Genomic DNA, 14,154 nt, shown 5'->3' on the forward strand with positions numbered 1-14,154 from the left:
ATTGGTGGAGCTCCTGTCCTTTTTCAGAGCTGGATCGGTCGGATCCTCTTTCTAAGGACCTAAAGAAGTTGGATGTTCGCAGAGCTTTGATGCATTATCTGGAAGTCACAAACAGTTTTCGTGTCTCTGATCTTCTCTTTGTGCTGTGGAGTCTCCCCAAAAGGGGTAATATGGCATCTAAGACCATGATTACCTGATGGCTGAAAGAGGCTATAAATTCCGCCTATAAGCTACATGGTAAGCCTTTACTGGTGGGTACTCGGGCACATTCTACTCGTTCTCAGGCAGCGGCGTGGGCGGAATGCCAACAGATTTTGCCGCAGGAGATTTGCAGAGCGGCTATATGGAAATCTTTACATACTTTTACCAGGCATTACAGGCTGGATGTCCAGGGTCTGGGTGCAGGAGGATTGGAGAAGGGGGGGGGGGGGGCTGAGAGCAGGCCTCTCCGGATCCCAGCCCAGGTAAGAAATGCTCTGGTATATCCCAGGAGTCTGGACTGATCCGGGTACGTACAGGGGAAGGAAAATTTGGTTCTTACCTGATAATTTTCATTCCTGTAGTACCATGGATCAGTCCAGAGTCCCGCCCACTTGGCGCTTAAAGGTAATGGAGAATCCGCTCATTCAGCATTTGTTTAATTTGAGTCTGCAGATCAATCTGTTTTACTGTATTTAATGGGTTCTGTTCCCATTTGGGGGTTAGTGATCCAGTTCAAGGTTTTCAGTTACTGTATATAGTTTGGTTTTGAACCATTCTGCTTTGTGACTGAGTAATACTGACGGACTGTAGGTGGCACCCTGGTATATATGGCAGAGTCCATCAAAATTTCTCTGTCCCCATCTGCTGGAAGGGAGGCAAAACCCAGGAGTCTGGACTGATCCGTGGTACAGGAACGAAAATTATCAGGTAAGAACCAATTTTCCTTTTCTCCAGAAAGCATTTCTATTGGCCAAGAGATTTTAGAACACTGACAGTTGTAGAGTCTCCATCTCTTACATACTGGAGGTTAAAATTACATAAAATGGCGGTTTATGAACACTTGACAGCACATAGGTCATCGCCACAGAAATATGCCTTATTTTTTGGACATCTGGCAAGCATACTTAACGTCTCTAAAAGCCAGGGCACGGAATGACTTGTTAGCTCTGCGGTAACAGAGGGAAATGCTAATCTTTCTAGAGTTCACTGCCTATCTCAATTGACTTTCTAGGCATCTGAGTCAATTGTGTGTTCAAGGTGGAGCGCAATTGGGCAGACATAGTTTTCCCTTCCTTCTGGAGGAGGAGTCAAGACTCACAAGCTGCATATTTATCATGTTCCCGCTCAGGATCTGCTAGCGTTTGGATCAGTGGTGGGGTGAAAGATAGGGAAACCAGCGGAAGTTATAATTTTACACTTTGTATCTTGTTCCTAATTTGTAGTCTTGTATAGTGTAACTTTTGGAAAATGATAGACTTTAAAAAAAGTTGCTCTATTTTCTTTTTAAAGGTTAGCGCCAGCCCTGGTTAAGGTAGAGCCCATCCCTTTGGAAAAGACTCCCCACTTCCCCAAAAGGTTCCCCAGTTCCTTACAAAACTGAATCCCTCTTCCTTGCACCATCGTCTCATCCACACATTGAGACTCCGGAGCTCTGCCTGCCTCTGGGGACCTGCGTGTGGAACAGGGAGCATTTCAGAGAATGCTACCCTGGAGGCTCTGGATTTAAGCTTTCTACCTAAGAGCCTAAATTTGGCTTACTGAAACTCCCTCCCATATTTTTCCTATGTCGTTGGTGCCCACATGTACCATGACAGCCGGCTCCTCCCCAGCACTGTCTAAAATCTTATCTAGGTGACGCGTGAGGTCTGCAACCTTTGCACCAGGTAGGCATGTTACCAGGCGATCCTCAGGCCCTCCAGCCACCCAGCTATCTACATTCCTAATAATCAAATCACCAACTATTGCGGCCGACCTAACCCTTCCCTCCTGAGCAGTGGCCCTGGGAGACCCATCCTCTGTGCAAGAGGACAGTGCATTACCTGGAGAGCAGGTCCTTGCTACAGGATCCTTTCCTGCTGCACCTGGTTGATGCTCTCCCATCATGAGACCTTCTTCCTCCAAGGCAGCACCAGGCCTGCCATACTGGAGTTGGGTCTTGGCTACTATGTCCCTGAAGGTCTCATCTGTATACCTCTCTGTCTGCCTCTGCTCTTCCAGGTCTGCCACTCTAGCCTCCAGAGATCGGACTCGTTCTCTGAGAGCCAGGAGCTCTTTGCATCAGGTGAACACATACAACCTCTCACTGGCGGGTAAAAAAATCATACATGTGACACTCGATGCAGAAGACTGGGAGGCCCCCCTCTTGTTGCTGGACTGCTGCCTTTTATCTTAATTTTGTTCAAATTGTAGTTAAGTTTAGGCAGTTATGGGAGTTGGAATGCATACAATTAGTCCTTTAAATGTATTGGTGTAGTCACTATTTATCTAGTAGTGATCTAAAATTGGATGATTAAACTCTTGATAAGCCCTGGGGCAATCCTGAGCTTAAGTTAAGACTGGTTTTTTTTTTTTTAAAGCGAAAGTGTCTCCTGCTTATAAATAAAGGATGAGCTGGGGTGGGTCAGTGAGAGGGAGGGAAAAACACACACAACTCTTAGCTTTTTACCTGCTTCTGACTAGCTGTTTGAAACACACAAAATACAATAAAAAATATACCCCAATAGTTAATTCTGCCCAAAACTTTGAAGTTCTAAAAATTTCCCAAAGCAGTACTTACTGTTTCTCTTCAGCCACCAGCAAGGTGATTCTCTTCTCTCAGTGCTCCCACTGGATCGTGTTTCAGTGGCATATCTAGGATGATTCGAGTAAAATTATTGTTGTCAGCTTGGAAATCCTGAAGCTGTTTACACATTCTTTTTTTAACTACTTTTGCTAACATAGGAAAGGATGAAATTGGCCTATAATTAGCTCATTCTTGGGGATTAGCATTAGACTTTTTTTGAGACGAGGATGAATTGTAGCTTCCTTTAGATCTGAGGGCATGTTCCCTTGAGTAAGTGGCATGAACAAGTGCTTTGACAAAAGACCTCTACATCTGAGCTCATAACTTTAATCAGTGCAGTGAAACAGATATTAAAAGGGCATTAGGTGTCCTCTAATGCTGCTAACATGGAACAAAATTTCCACTGTGGAAGGCAAATCAGTCAGACCGAGAAGAAGGGGCCAGGACAAGAGAAAAGGCATTGTCAATAGAAACTGGTAAATCCTTTGTTAAATTCCTAATTTTCCTATTAAAGAAACTCACAAAATCTTCACTTGACAATGACATTGGAATCACATAGGCCCATGTTAGTCAAAGAATGACGTCACTGTGAGCTCCGGCGGCAGTTGAAAAGTGCCTCACCATCAGGTGCCGCGCGCCGTGCTTCATTTAATATTTTTTCTTTTACGTTTTCTGTTAAGTAACCTTTTTTTCAAGTCCCTACCTTATGCCTTTGTTAACAATTTTATTATAAATGTTCTCTGTATTTGACTATGGAAATATTTTTTCCTGCTTTTTCTGTTTTATGTAAATCGGTATGATTTGCATTTTAATGTAAGAATGTCGGTATATAAAAATTATAAAATAAATATGTAATAATTTGCATGGATGGGAGGCTGCAGTCGCAGTTCTACAAGAGAATAATTTTCTTTTTGTGTCTATGGCTGTCCGATACAAGGTTCACTTAGATTGATCTCTACTTGCTGTTTTATATTTTTCTCTCTTTAATAACCGTAGATCAGAAGAACACCAAGAGGCATAATTCTTACGGGTAACCTGAATCACTTTAGTGCAAGATCATCTAAGGCAGACTGTAATGAAGACTGTCAACTGGCCTCTAATTCTTCAGCATCTGAGTTTGTTGGCATGCTGGGTAAAGAGAGCCAGCAGTTTTGCAATTTGTCAATAACAAATGGAGGGTGATATATATTGCTTATTGTTTTGCCAGAGGGCTAGAGACTGGAACTTTTAACAAGCCACCCATTAAAAAATGGTCAGATAATGAAATGGATGATGATATATGTTGAGCGTCCCACTGATTATGAATGAAGATTAGATTTAAAATATGGCCCAGCCTATGTGTAGGGACTTGAATAATCTAAGAGCATCCTAATGAGAACATGGAGGTTGGAAAGAATCCACTATTGACAAGTAACAGAACCACACCTGCGTGTAAATTAAAATCTCCTAAAATTATACAATTTTTTTTTTTTTTAACAATTTTGGCAGCAAGCAAATATATCCAGTAAGGTGGAATAATTAGTGCTTAGGTAGCCAGGAGGACAGTATATCAACAAACTCCAGTTATGGGCTGAAGTAAAAAAAAAAATACTAATGGAGCATTAGCTGAAATAGGAGCAACCGTTGGTTTGAAGGAAGTTCTGGCTATAACTGAGACCAGCCCCTCACCTACTGTGACTTGGTTTAGAAAATACCAAGTAGCCTGATAATTGTAACTGATTTACTAGTACAATTTCAGATGATGATAGCCATGATTCAGTAATACAGCATAAATCTAAAGAATTGCCCTTGATAAGATCTGTTATTATGGAGACTTTATGATGCACAGACTGAGTATTAATCAAGGAAACTGATATAACAGTAGGGTTAGCAAACTGCATATTATTAGTGGTGTAAGTATGAATAGGTAGTACCTCCATAGTCATTCCTTTGCCTTTGATACCTAACGGCCTTTCGAAAAAGAGGTCCATAACACACACATCTATATCTATCACAGTGCCTTGTAACGTCTTATCACCCTTGGACATTTTTCACATTCTGCACTCTAAAAAAAAAAAAATACAAGTCAAATTGCATTAAAGTAGAAGTTTTCACTGATCCGTTTCTTTGATTGGGTAACCAGAGAATTGGATTGGGCAGAATACAAGATGTAGTGTACTTGGATTTCAGTAAGGCCTTTGACACAGTTCTGCATAGGTGACTTATAAATAAATTGAATGCCCTTGGTATGGGCCTTAGGCTGACTGGTTGAGTGGGAGGCGACACAGGGTAGTGGTAAATGGAGTTCTAGCTTTCAGTCTCTGAATGTAATTTGCTTTGAAGTGCCTGAAAGGTGGAATATAAATAAATAGTGGTGTCACAGGAATTGGTCCTTGGACTGGTTCTTTTCAGTATTTTGGTGAGTCATATTGCGGAACGATTATGGAAAGGTTTGTCTTTTTGCCGATGGTGCTAAAATCTACAACAGGGTAGAGAGCCAAGAAGGTGTGGAACATTTGAGGAAAATCTAGCGAAGCTCGAGGAATGGTCTAGAGTCTGGCAGCTAAGATTTAACTCTTAAAAACTTCAGAGTTACGAATTCAGGATGAGGTATAGGAAGGTGAAATTCTAAGTAAGATGATCTTAAGGGCGCCGAACAGGTGAATAAGGAGATAGTAAAATCCTGAAAGAAGCTTGGCTGTATAGGGAGAGGAATGGTCATCACAAAACAGAGGGTGGTGCCTTTGTAAGTCCCTGGCAAGACCTCACTTGGAATTCTGTATATAGTTCCTGAGACCGCACCATCAAAACGATATAAAAGGGATGGAGTCTGTCCAGAGGGGGGCTACTCAAACAGTCAAAGGTCTTAATTTTAAATCATATGGGGGCAGACCTGAACATGTATACCCTAGAGCACTGGTTCTCAACCTTTTCCCACCGTGACACACCTGTCAGACCGCGCTCACATGTGTGACACACTGCTTATGTCCGGTAATTATTTTTATTGTTAATGACACAAGGAAAAGATACATATTCTGTCTCAACAGAAATTGCATAAATAACATGATATGGCTTTCTTTTTATTTTACTGTTTTTGAGTAGCATGAAAGGGGGGAGGGAGGGGGGAAAATAATACAATGTATTACATACTGCTGTATCTTTCGCTTTTTGCTTATATTGTTCTTGTTAACAGCAATAAAAATTATAAATTAAAAAAAAAAGAAATTGCATAAATAGATAAATAGTAAACATCCCACACCAAAACAGCACCAACAGTAACCACCTTACCTAAGAAAAGGCAACACTGAAAATAAGACACCAATACATCTCCTATTAGGAAAACGGACCAAGTCAATCTGCTATAGAGCCCTATGTAGAAACTACACGCCAGCAGAAAACCTCACCTCAGGTGAGGGTTTGCACGTGTGACTAACAAAGAATAAAGAGACCAAAACACACAACTAGAAGCATGCAGACAAAAACTGAATTTACCGCAACAAGCCAGGGTCTCTGTATGCAGTGCAACAAAGGAAAAAAAAGAAACATCACCCATCCTTATAAAACAAATCAAGAAATATAAAATCAGTAACAGTAAAACCATAATAAAAAGAACAGATTATTTCAAAACAGCTGATGAGTGGAATATCCAATTAAAAACTCATATCAAAAATTTCTGGATACCAATAAAATATTTCAAACAGATACACAGGCCCAATAATGAAAAATAAGGGTACAAAAAATGTTTTGCTGTGCGTACCTGGGAACGTTTGATATCCAGGTGCCCTGATATTGTTTGGAATTTGCAGGAGGAGGAATGGTTTGCTTGCAACTTTCTCCCCTCTCACACTGGCACGCAATCGCTAACATATACACATGCTTTTTCTCTCTCACTTATATAGGCTTTTAATTACACATTTACACACATGCTGTTTATCTTTTCATGCTTAAACACACAGGCTTTCAGTCGCTCACATGCATGCTGTCTTTTTCTCTCACACACTCTTTCACATGCTTACACACAGGCTCTTAATCATACATTTTATTTATTGCTTTTATATACCGACATTCGATCGAGATATCACATCGGTTTACATACAACTAAACATATAAGGCAAGATCTGCTTATTTTTACAAAACATGGTAACTGGTATAAACAAAGAAGAGAAAACAAACATTGCAACTTGGGAAATAAGAAATAGGATGCGATCTAATAGAGTCTTAGGGAGGTTAATTGGGGGGGGTTCATGATGTTGGGCATTAATATGCGGCTAGGAGGGGGGTGGTTGGTAAGGCAGGGCGAGGGGAGTAGAGCAGGGAGAGGCAGCGGTAGTGGGTTTTGAAGATTATTGTTGTAGGACCATTCTAAAGTCTTGAGTGTGAAGAAGGGGTTTGAGCTTTTTTAGTGTTTGCAGTTTGAAGAATCCATCTTTAATCATGTTGGAAATGTGGTGCTTGAAGTTGAGTTCTTTGTCAATAGTCACTCCCAGATTTTTCGTAGATGGTGTAAGTTGCACCCCTATGTTTTTTTTTTTTTGGGGGGTGTTGATTTTGAGGGGGGCCGAGGGGTGATCATTGGAGATATGTAGGAACTCTGTTTTTGTTTCGGTTGAGGCAGAGAGATAATTGTGATAGCAGAAGCGTCATTTTTGAGCTGATATGGTTCCATCTGTATAGGGTGCTTTCTATGGTTTCACTTATGGGAAGTAGAATTTGTATGTCGTCTGCGTATACAAAATACGTGAGGTGTGATTCTGATAGGAATTTGCAAAGTGGAAGGAGGTAATGTTGAATAGGGTGGAGGATAGGGAGGGTCCTTGTGAGACGCCGTGTGTAATTGGTATTTGGGAGGATTTCGATGAGTTTATCTTTACATTGTAGGATCTGTTGTGAGATATGATTCGAATCATTTGATTGTAGTGTCTCGTAATCCGATTTCTTTGAGTATGGTGAGTAGTGTTCTGTGGTTGATAGTGTCGAAGGTGGCAGATATGTCGGAGTATCAGGAGGTATGATTGTCCATGGTTGAGCCCTCTGAGGATAGTATCAGTGACTGTAAGAAGGAGGGTTTCAGTGCTGAATAGTTTTCTGAAGCCATGTTGTGCAGGTTGTAGGATGTTGAAGGTTGCGATGTGTTCTGTAAGTTGATTGACCATTTTCGCTATGAACGGTTACGCACTGTAACCATCTATAGTTGGCTGGATCGGATTTATCGAGTTGAGGTTTTTTTGATGATTGGTTTGACTATGGTGTGTTTGAGTTTGTCAGGGAAAATTCCTTCCTCGAGTGATAGGTTAATGATGTCTGTAAATAGGTTTGGTGATGGTCTTGCTGATGAGTTAAAGTTTTGGTGGGGATGGGGTCTAAGGGGTGGGAAGCAGGGTTGTGTTTTTTGTTTTTTTTTGCTTTTTTTTTTTATGATGGGTTCAATTTCTGTTGATGCAGCAGGGGTGAATTGTGACCACATGGAGATGAGCGGAAGAGTTTCTATTACTTCTGGGTGGGGGGGGGGGGGGGGGGGGGGGGAATCTTGGCGATGATGGTGTTGACCTTGACTTTGAAGTAGTGTGCTAGCTTTTCGCTGGAGATGGTGGGGATGTCCAGGGCTGAGTCATTTTGGTTTGGGTTGGTTAGGTCTTTTGACATAGGAGAAGAGTGTTCTGGGGTTGAATTGGTATTTGTGTATCTTTGTTGTATAAAAGTTTCGCTTTGCTGTGTTGATATCCATTACATATTTGTGAAGAAGGGTCCTGTATTTATCCTTCAGCTGTGGTGTTGGGGTTCTTCTCCATAGTTTTTCCGTATGTCTTAGGATTCGCTTTGAGTTTAGTTCAGGGGTGTACCAGGGGGATTTGTGATTCGTTGATGTCTTAATTTCTTTTCTTACTGTGGGGCATAGTGATTTGGCTATATCCTCATTGGAGATCCAGGCGTTCATGGCGGCATTTTTGTTGAGGTTCTTTAAGGCTTCCGGTAGTAGCTCGGCAAGGTCATCGCTGGCGCATGGTTTGGTGAATTCGATGATGCGCTTGTTTGGTATAATTGGGGTACGTTGAAGTTGTAGCTTGGCTTGTATGAGACTGTGGTCAGACCATGGGGTTGGGGTAGCAGTGGGTGGGCCTAAGGAGGAAATTTTGTTGTTGATGAAAAATAAGTCAAGGGTGTGTCCGGATTTTTGAATGGGGGTGTTGATTTGAGTGAATCCAATGGTGGACATGGTTGAGAGGAGGAGTTGGCTGGTGGATCAGAGGGGGTTGGTGTATATGTGGAGATTGAAATCCCCCAGAATAATGGCTGACTCCTGTAGGTTGATGTGGGTAGATATGGTTTCGATTAAGGGGGAAAGGTTGTGCTGGAGGAGACCGGGGGGGGGTGCATAGAGGAGGAGGTTTTTAGATTTAAATAGGTTGGTCTCAAAAGGGGGGAGGGGGGAAGGTTTAATGAGTGGGATGAGAATTTGTGTTTTTTGTGTGCTAGGAATAGTTGTTTTGTTTTCAGGGGGGAGATGAGTCCGGGGGGTGGCTAAGACTTTTCTGAAGAGCCAGGTTTTGAGATGTTTTTTGAATACTTGAGTGGAAGGTTCATTTCTGAGTGGAGGTGGGAGGGAGTTCCAGAGTGTGGGGCCAGCCACGGATATGGCTTGTTTGCGGGTTGATGTGAGGTGTGTTGTTTTTGGAGTTTGACACGGCTAGGAGGCCAGTGTCTGAGGACCTGAAGTTTTTGTGTGGAATATGGGAGTATGGCATTGCTTAACCAATTCATCTCGTTTGTTTTTTTGTGGATGAGGGTGAGAGTTTTGTATTGAATTCTTTGGTTGATGGGAAGCCAGTGAAGTTCTTTTAGTGTGGGTGTGATGTGGTTGCATTTTTTTATGTTTGTTATGGACCTGGCGGCGGTGTTTTGTAGTAACTGAAGAGGTCTGATGGTGGCTTCGGGGAGGCCAAGAAGTATTGTGTTGCAGTAGTCAATTTTTGAGAAGATTATTGTTTGTAGGACCGTTCTAAAGTCTTGAGCGTGAAGAAGGGTTTTGAGCTGATCTCTCTCACACACAAAGGATCTCAATCGCACACATTCTTTCACACAATCAGGTTTTCAATCACAAACTTACACATACAGGATCTCGGTCATATACTTACATTCATGCTATCTCTCACACACAGGCTCCCAGTCACATACATACACTTTCACATATACAGGCCTCAATCATTCACATACATGCTGACTCATGCACACGATCTGAAACACATATGCTTGCTCATTCACTCACTCCCCCCCCCCCCCCCCCCCGAACTAGCGACGACAGTAGCCTCCTCCACTTCCAACCCTAAAGGCATCAGCAACCTCCTTCACTTTTAGCCCTCACAGAGAAAGGAGTCCCATTGGCCGTGTGGGTTGATGTTGTTTCTTGTTTTACTCCGAGCTGCGCTGCGCCTCTCTTCTTTGGGCTGATGCTGCCCGCGCTAGCATGGTCTCTTCTTCCCACCCGCTGCTCACCACTTTCTCTTCCGGGCCACAGGGGGTGGGAAGAAGAGAGCATGCCGGTGTTGCTGACTCCAGGTGTCCTGCTGTGTTCCGCCCGGGCTATTTTGCTTGGGTAGGGGGAGCAGCTGGGTCAGCGGGGGACCGGGAAGTGCGGCAACACACCGGTTGAGAACCGCTGCCCTAGAGGAAAGACAGCATAGGGGTGATAGAGACATTTAAATCCTCCAAGGTTTCCATGCACAGGAGGCAGTCTTCTTAGAAAGGACAGGATGTTCTAGAACAAAGGGTCATGGGTGGAGGGTGAAAGGGGATAGACTCGGGAGTAATCCTAAGGAAATATTTCTTTCCAGAGAAGGTGGTGGATACATAGAACAGCCTTCCCATGGAGGTGGTAGAGACAAGGACAGTATCTGACTTAAAGAAGACCCGGGATAAAAACACAGGGGATCTCTGAGGGAGTGGTAGAGATTGTAAAGCTGAATAAGTTGGTGTGGCTGAGCAGAGTAGACAGGCCGAAATGGTCTCTTTCTGACATATTTCTATGTTTCTGTACAACATACTCTGTGCTTTCATTGTGAAAGAACACTTATGAAATGTTCCCAAAGTAATTAAGAATAACCCCCCCCCCCAAAAAAAGTCTTGCTTGCATAAATCTTCATCCCCTTTGACTCAGTACTTGGTGGAAGCTCCTTTTACCACATTGTCTCTTACAATGCCGGGTGCTGCCGCTGCATTGGCTCTTACTAAATTGATAAAGCTTGCTATTACAGTGCGTAACCATGTTATCTGAGGCAGGGAACTCCCTAAAGTTCTGTTTATCTTTTTATTGCATGCCTGTAACTTTTATATAAGCCATGTTTTTGTTATACAGCTCTGCGTGTACACTCGATGCTTCGGAAAAATCTAGTGGCAGTTATTTTTAATTATTACTTGGCTGGATTTTACATGGAAAGTGCAGGGGCAGTGTGTTTTTGCAAACACTGTAACGGAAAGGTTATCGGTGCCAGGTACTAACTGATGTAGATGCAATACATTGGTTCAAATGTTTTGTGCAGAGCTTTTAATTTAATTGGCTGAAGGCAGAGTGCTTTGCAATTAGTGGTAATAGGAGTTAAATTAGCACAAGTTTAAAACGTGTGAGCAGTAGTGCCAATCATCAAAGCTTCGACCGTAGCGCTGTGCATTCTCACACCTTTCGTATGCATTCATAATTCAGTCGTCTTTAAAATGGAACGAGAGTGCCTCTCATTTTACTCATCCCATGTATGGATCAGAAAGGCATTTTGGCTACAATCTCTTAAGGCGTTTCCTTGGGGAAACTTTAAATATCCATAGGGAACAGGTGTATAGGGGGTTGTCATTGTCCAATGAAGATTTCCCCAAGGTCATTTTATCAGCCAAGTTGGAAGGAGCCTGCGCTGTTAAAAAGGTATTTGAGAAGTGGGGCCGATAACCCAAAGCAGGATGGCGAGTTGCTGCCTGAGGGATAGGGGTTTGATTATTCTGCTTGACTCCTCCATAAGGAGTGAAGCGGAATTAGCACTTCCAGCCCCTAAGAGAAAAGGAGCAGCGCTGGTACCGGACCACCAAAAGTGTGGTTTTCTAGGAATCTGTGCTTTGGGTTAGGGTTAGAGGAGAGATGTACCAGAAACCTTAGGGTGAAGGTTCCCTTGCCCCATCAGAGAGAAGTAAATCTGGTGTCCTCAGCTGATGAGTGGTTGATAGTTTGGTGCCAATTTAATATAATCCATTTTTTCTTTTAGTGAAACCCCTAGTTGATAGGGCTGTTTGGTGGTTTGTTTGTTTTTTAAAGCCAATTTTTGCAATGTTAAGGCATTTGTGAGCCATCTGCTTAGCATCCAAGCCTTGGAACATATGTTCCTTAGTGTAAGGGCTTTCTGCTTTCCTGATCTGCATGTTTCTCTGTGTCCTGTTGCCAAATACACCCTTCAGCACTCTTTTTTTTTTATAAAGTAACAAGTACCCAGCACAAAAGGTATTCATTTATAGTAATGCATCTTAAAATATAAAAAAAAGTCCCATCTAGTTTCCATGGCCTTCCCAGGATTGATTCATTTATTTCAAGTTTTTACATGTCCTCTTTATATAACTAGCTGTGTTCATGCCCCTGGTTTTGAGGAAGTAATGGCTAAGGTGCTCTTTCTTTTGTTGCAGGTGTCTCCTCAGGAGATGGTGCAGGAGATCCACCAGGTGCTGATGGATAGAGAAGATACCTGTCACCGGACTTGCTTCTCCCTGCAGCTGGACGGCAATGTGCTAGACAACTTTGCCGAGCTGAAGAGCATCGAGGGGCTGCAGGAAGGATCACTGCTGAAAGTGGTGGAAGGCAAGACACCTTTTTTTTTTTTTTTTTTTTTTTTGTTTGACCAAACCAAGCAAAAAGCAGAACATCAAATGTTCGCAAATTAAACGTTGTTTCAAAGCAGCTAAACCTCATGTTTGCTCATCAAAGTGACTATTTCTCTACTGCACCAATCTTTTGCGTTTGCCTTGAATCCAGGAGGGGTCCTCTCCCCCTCTTGAATACCACGGCCTCGTGCAGGATGAAGCGTGGTATGGAGACTGTTTTCTGGAGGTGTACACTGGGTACAGTAACTGCTGCCAGTAACTGCTGCCAGTACAGTAACTGCTGCCAGTATCAGTCAAGTCTTTAAAAGCCAGTTGGGAGAACATACTTAGGAGCATTTTTGGTTCCACATCCCAGGACCAATTACTGGATCCTGACTTGTCTGAAATCTGTCGTGCAGAGGGATTTGGTATCGTAGCATCCAGCTAATAAATAAAATGGCAGCGCCTGGTATCTGGAAGACCAGCATTCCTGTTCATACCTGGATCAGTCCAGACTCCTGGGATTATGCCTCCCTTTCAGCATTTGGAGACAGTTTCACTTGCATCAGCATATAACCCGGGGTGCCACTGCAGCTCCTTGGTATTTATCTGCCTCCAGCAGATGGATAGAGGTGCAATCCCTGCAGTCTTGGGTGGGGGGGGTGGAAAAGAGAGATCTCAAATTCTTTTGAGTTATCCTCCCAAGAGGTTGCGAGGCCCTGGTGGGAGTATCCCTCCTGGTGTTGAGGGAAATGAACAGGGGATCAGGAACCCTGGTCTTTTTCGGTTGGTCACCACCTTGGGGGGGGGGGGGGGTATAACTGGTGGGGCCAGTTCCCTCCTCCCCCAGAGGAACAGTTGCTCTGCAGCAGCTCTTCTGTCAGGGAAGTCTTTCTAGGCTTCCTCTGTTGTGTAAGTAAAGTTTACAAAAAAAAAAAAAAGGAAGAAGGGAAGCGACAAGGCTTTTGCAGCCAGGTCGGCTGCATTGAGGGCCTTGGAGTAGCTGTCGTGAGGTGAGCGTGTGGGTGGCGGGGTTTTGGGTGATTTGTTGCATGGTCCGACCTCTGTAAAGTCTGCACAGCTTCTTTTCTATGGCACGCGGCAGTGCACGCTGCTTATGCAGTGATGCGCGGTGCATCTCTCTTGCACCAGGCTGTGCTCCCGATCCCTCTCCTGGGGAGAGGGCAGTTTGGGGCTGTCTGAGCCCGCACAGGAGCAGCAGGCTAAAGCTAAAACGAGCATGGGTGCATCTTTGAAGGCAGCCGCCCTCTCTTGCCAGGTGCAGGAAATTAGGCCATGTTGTCTGGCGCTGAGGATCTCTATGGGCTGCTTCTGGGGGTGGTGATGAGGACATTCCCCCTCTGCTGTCTCCGGTGGGGCAGGGCATTTTTAATCAGAGGGAGCCCGATTTGGGTGGGGAAGGGGAACATTCAGAGGATCCTGTACCATTTCCTCCAAATTTGTCCTACTTATGCACAAAGCATATTTGGCGCAAGACAGCCGGGTGGACGAGCTGGGTTCAGGGATCCGGTGCTTAGCGGCTGGCTAAGAGATCTGGAAGTTCTAGGGGTCCGGTTCTGCAC

General features: G+C 43.6%; 1 protein-coding gene across 6 annotated transcripts in view; it reads left to right on the plus strand.

Moving 5' to 3' along the window:
* Positions 1 to 14,154, plus strand: part of CLUH (clustered mitochondria homolog) — a 153,935-nt gene that overhangs the window by 39,917 nt on the left and 99,864 nt on the right. For all 6 annotated transcript variants that reach the window (XM_029612489.1, XM_029612487.1, XM_029612488.1 and 3 more), the window contains exon 3: positions 12,398 to 12,569. In XM_029612489.1, the coding sequence (XP_029468349.1) occupies positions 12,398 to 12,569 (172 nt within the window). The remainder of the gene's footprint in view (positions 1 to 12,397; positions 12,570 to 14,154) is intronic.

Source organism: Rhinatrema bivittatum, chromosome 8 (genome assembly GCF_901001135.1).
Source record: "Rhinatrema bivittatum chromosome 8, aRhiBiv1.1, whole genome shotgun sequence".
In the NCBI taxonomy this organism is placed as follows: domain Eukaryota; kingdom Metazoa; phylum Chordata; class Amphibia; order Gymnophiona; family Rhinatrematidae; genus Rhinatrema; species Rhinatrema bivittatum.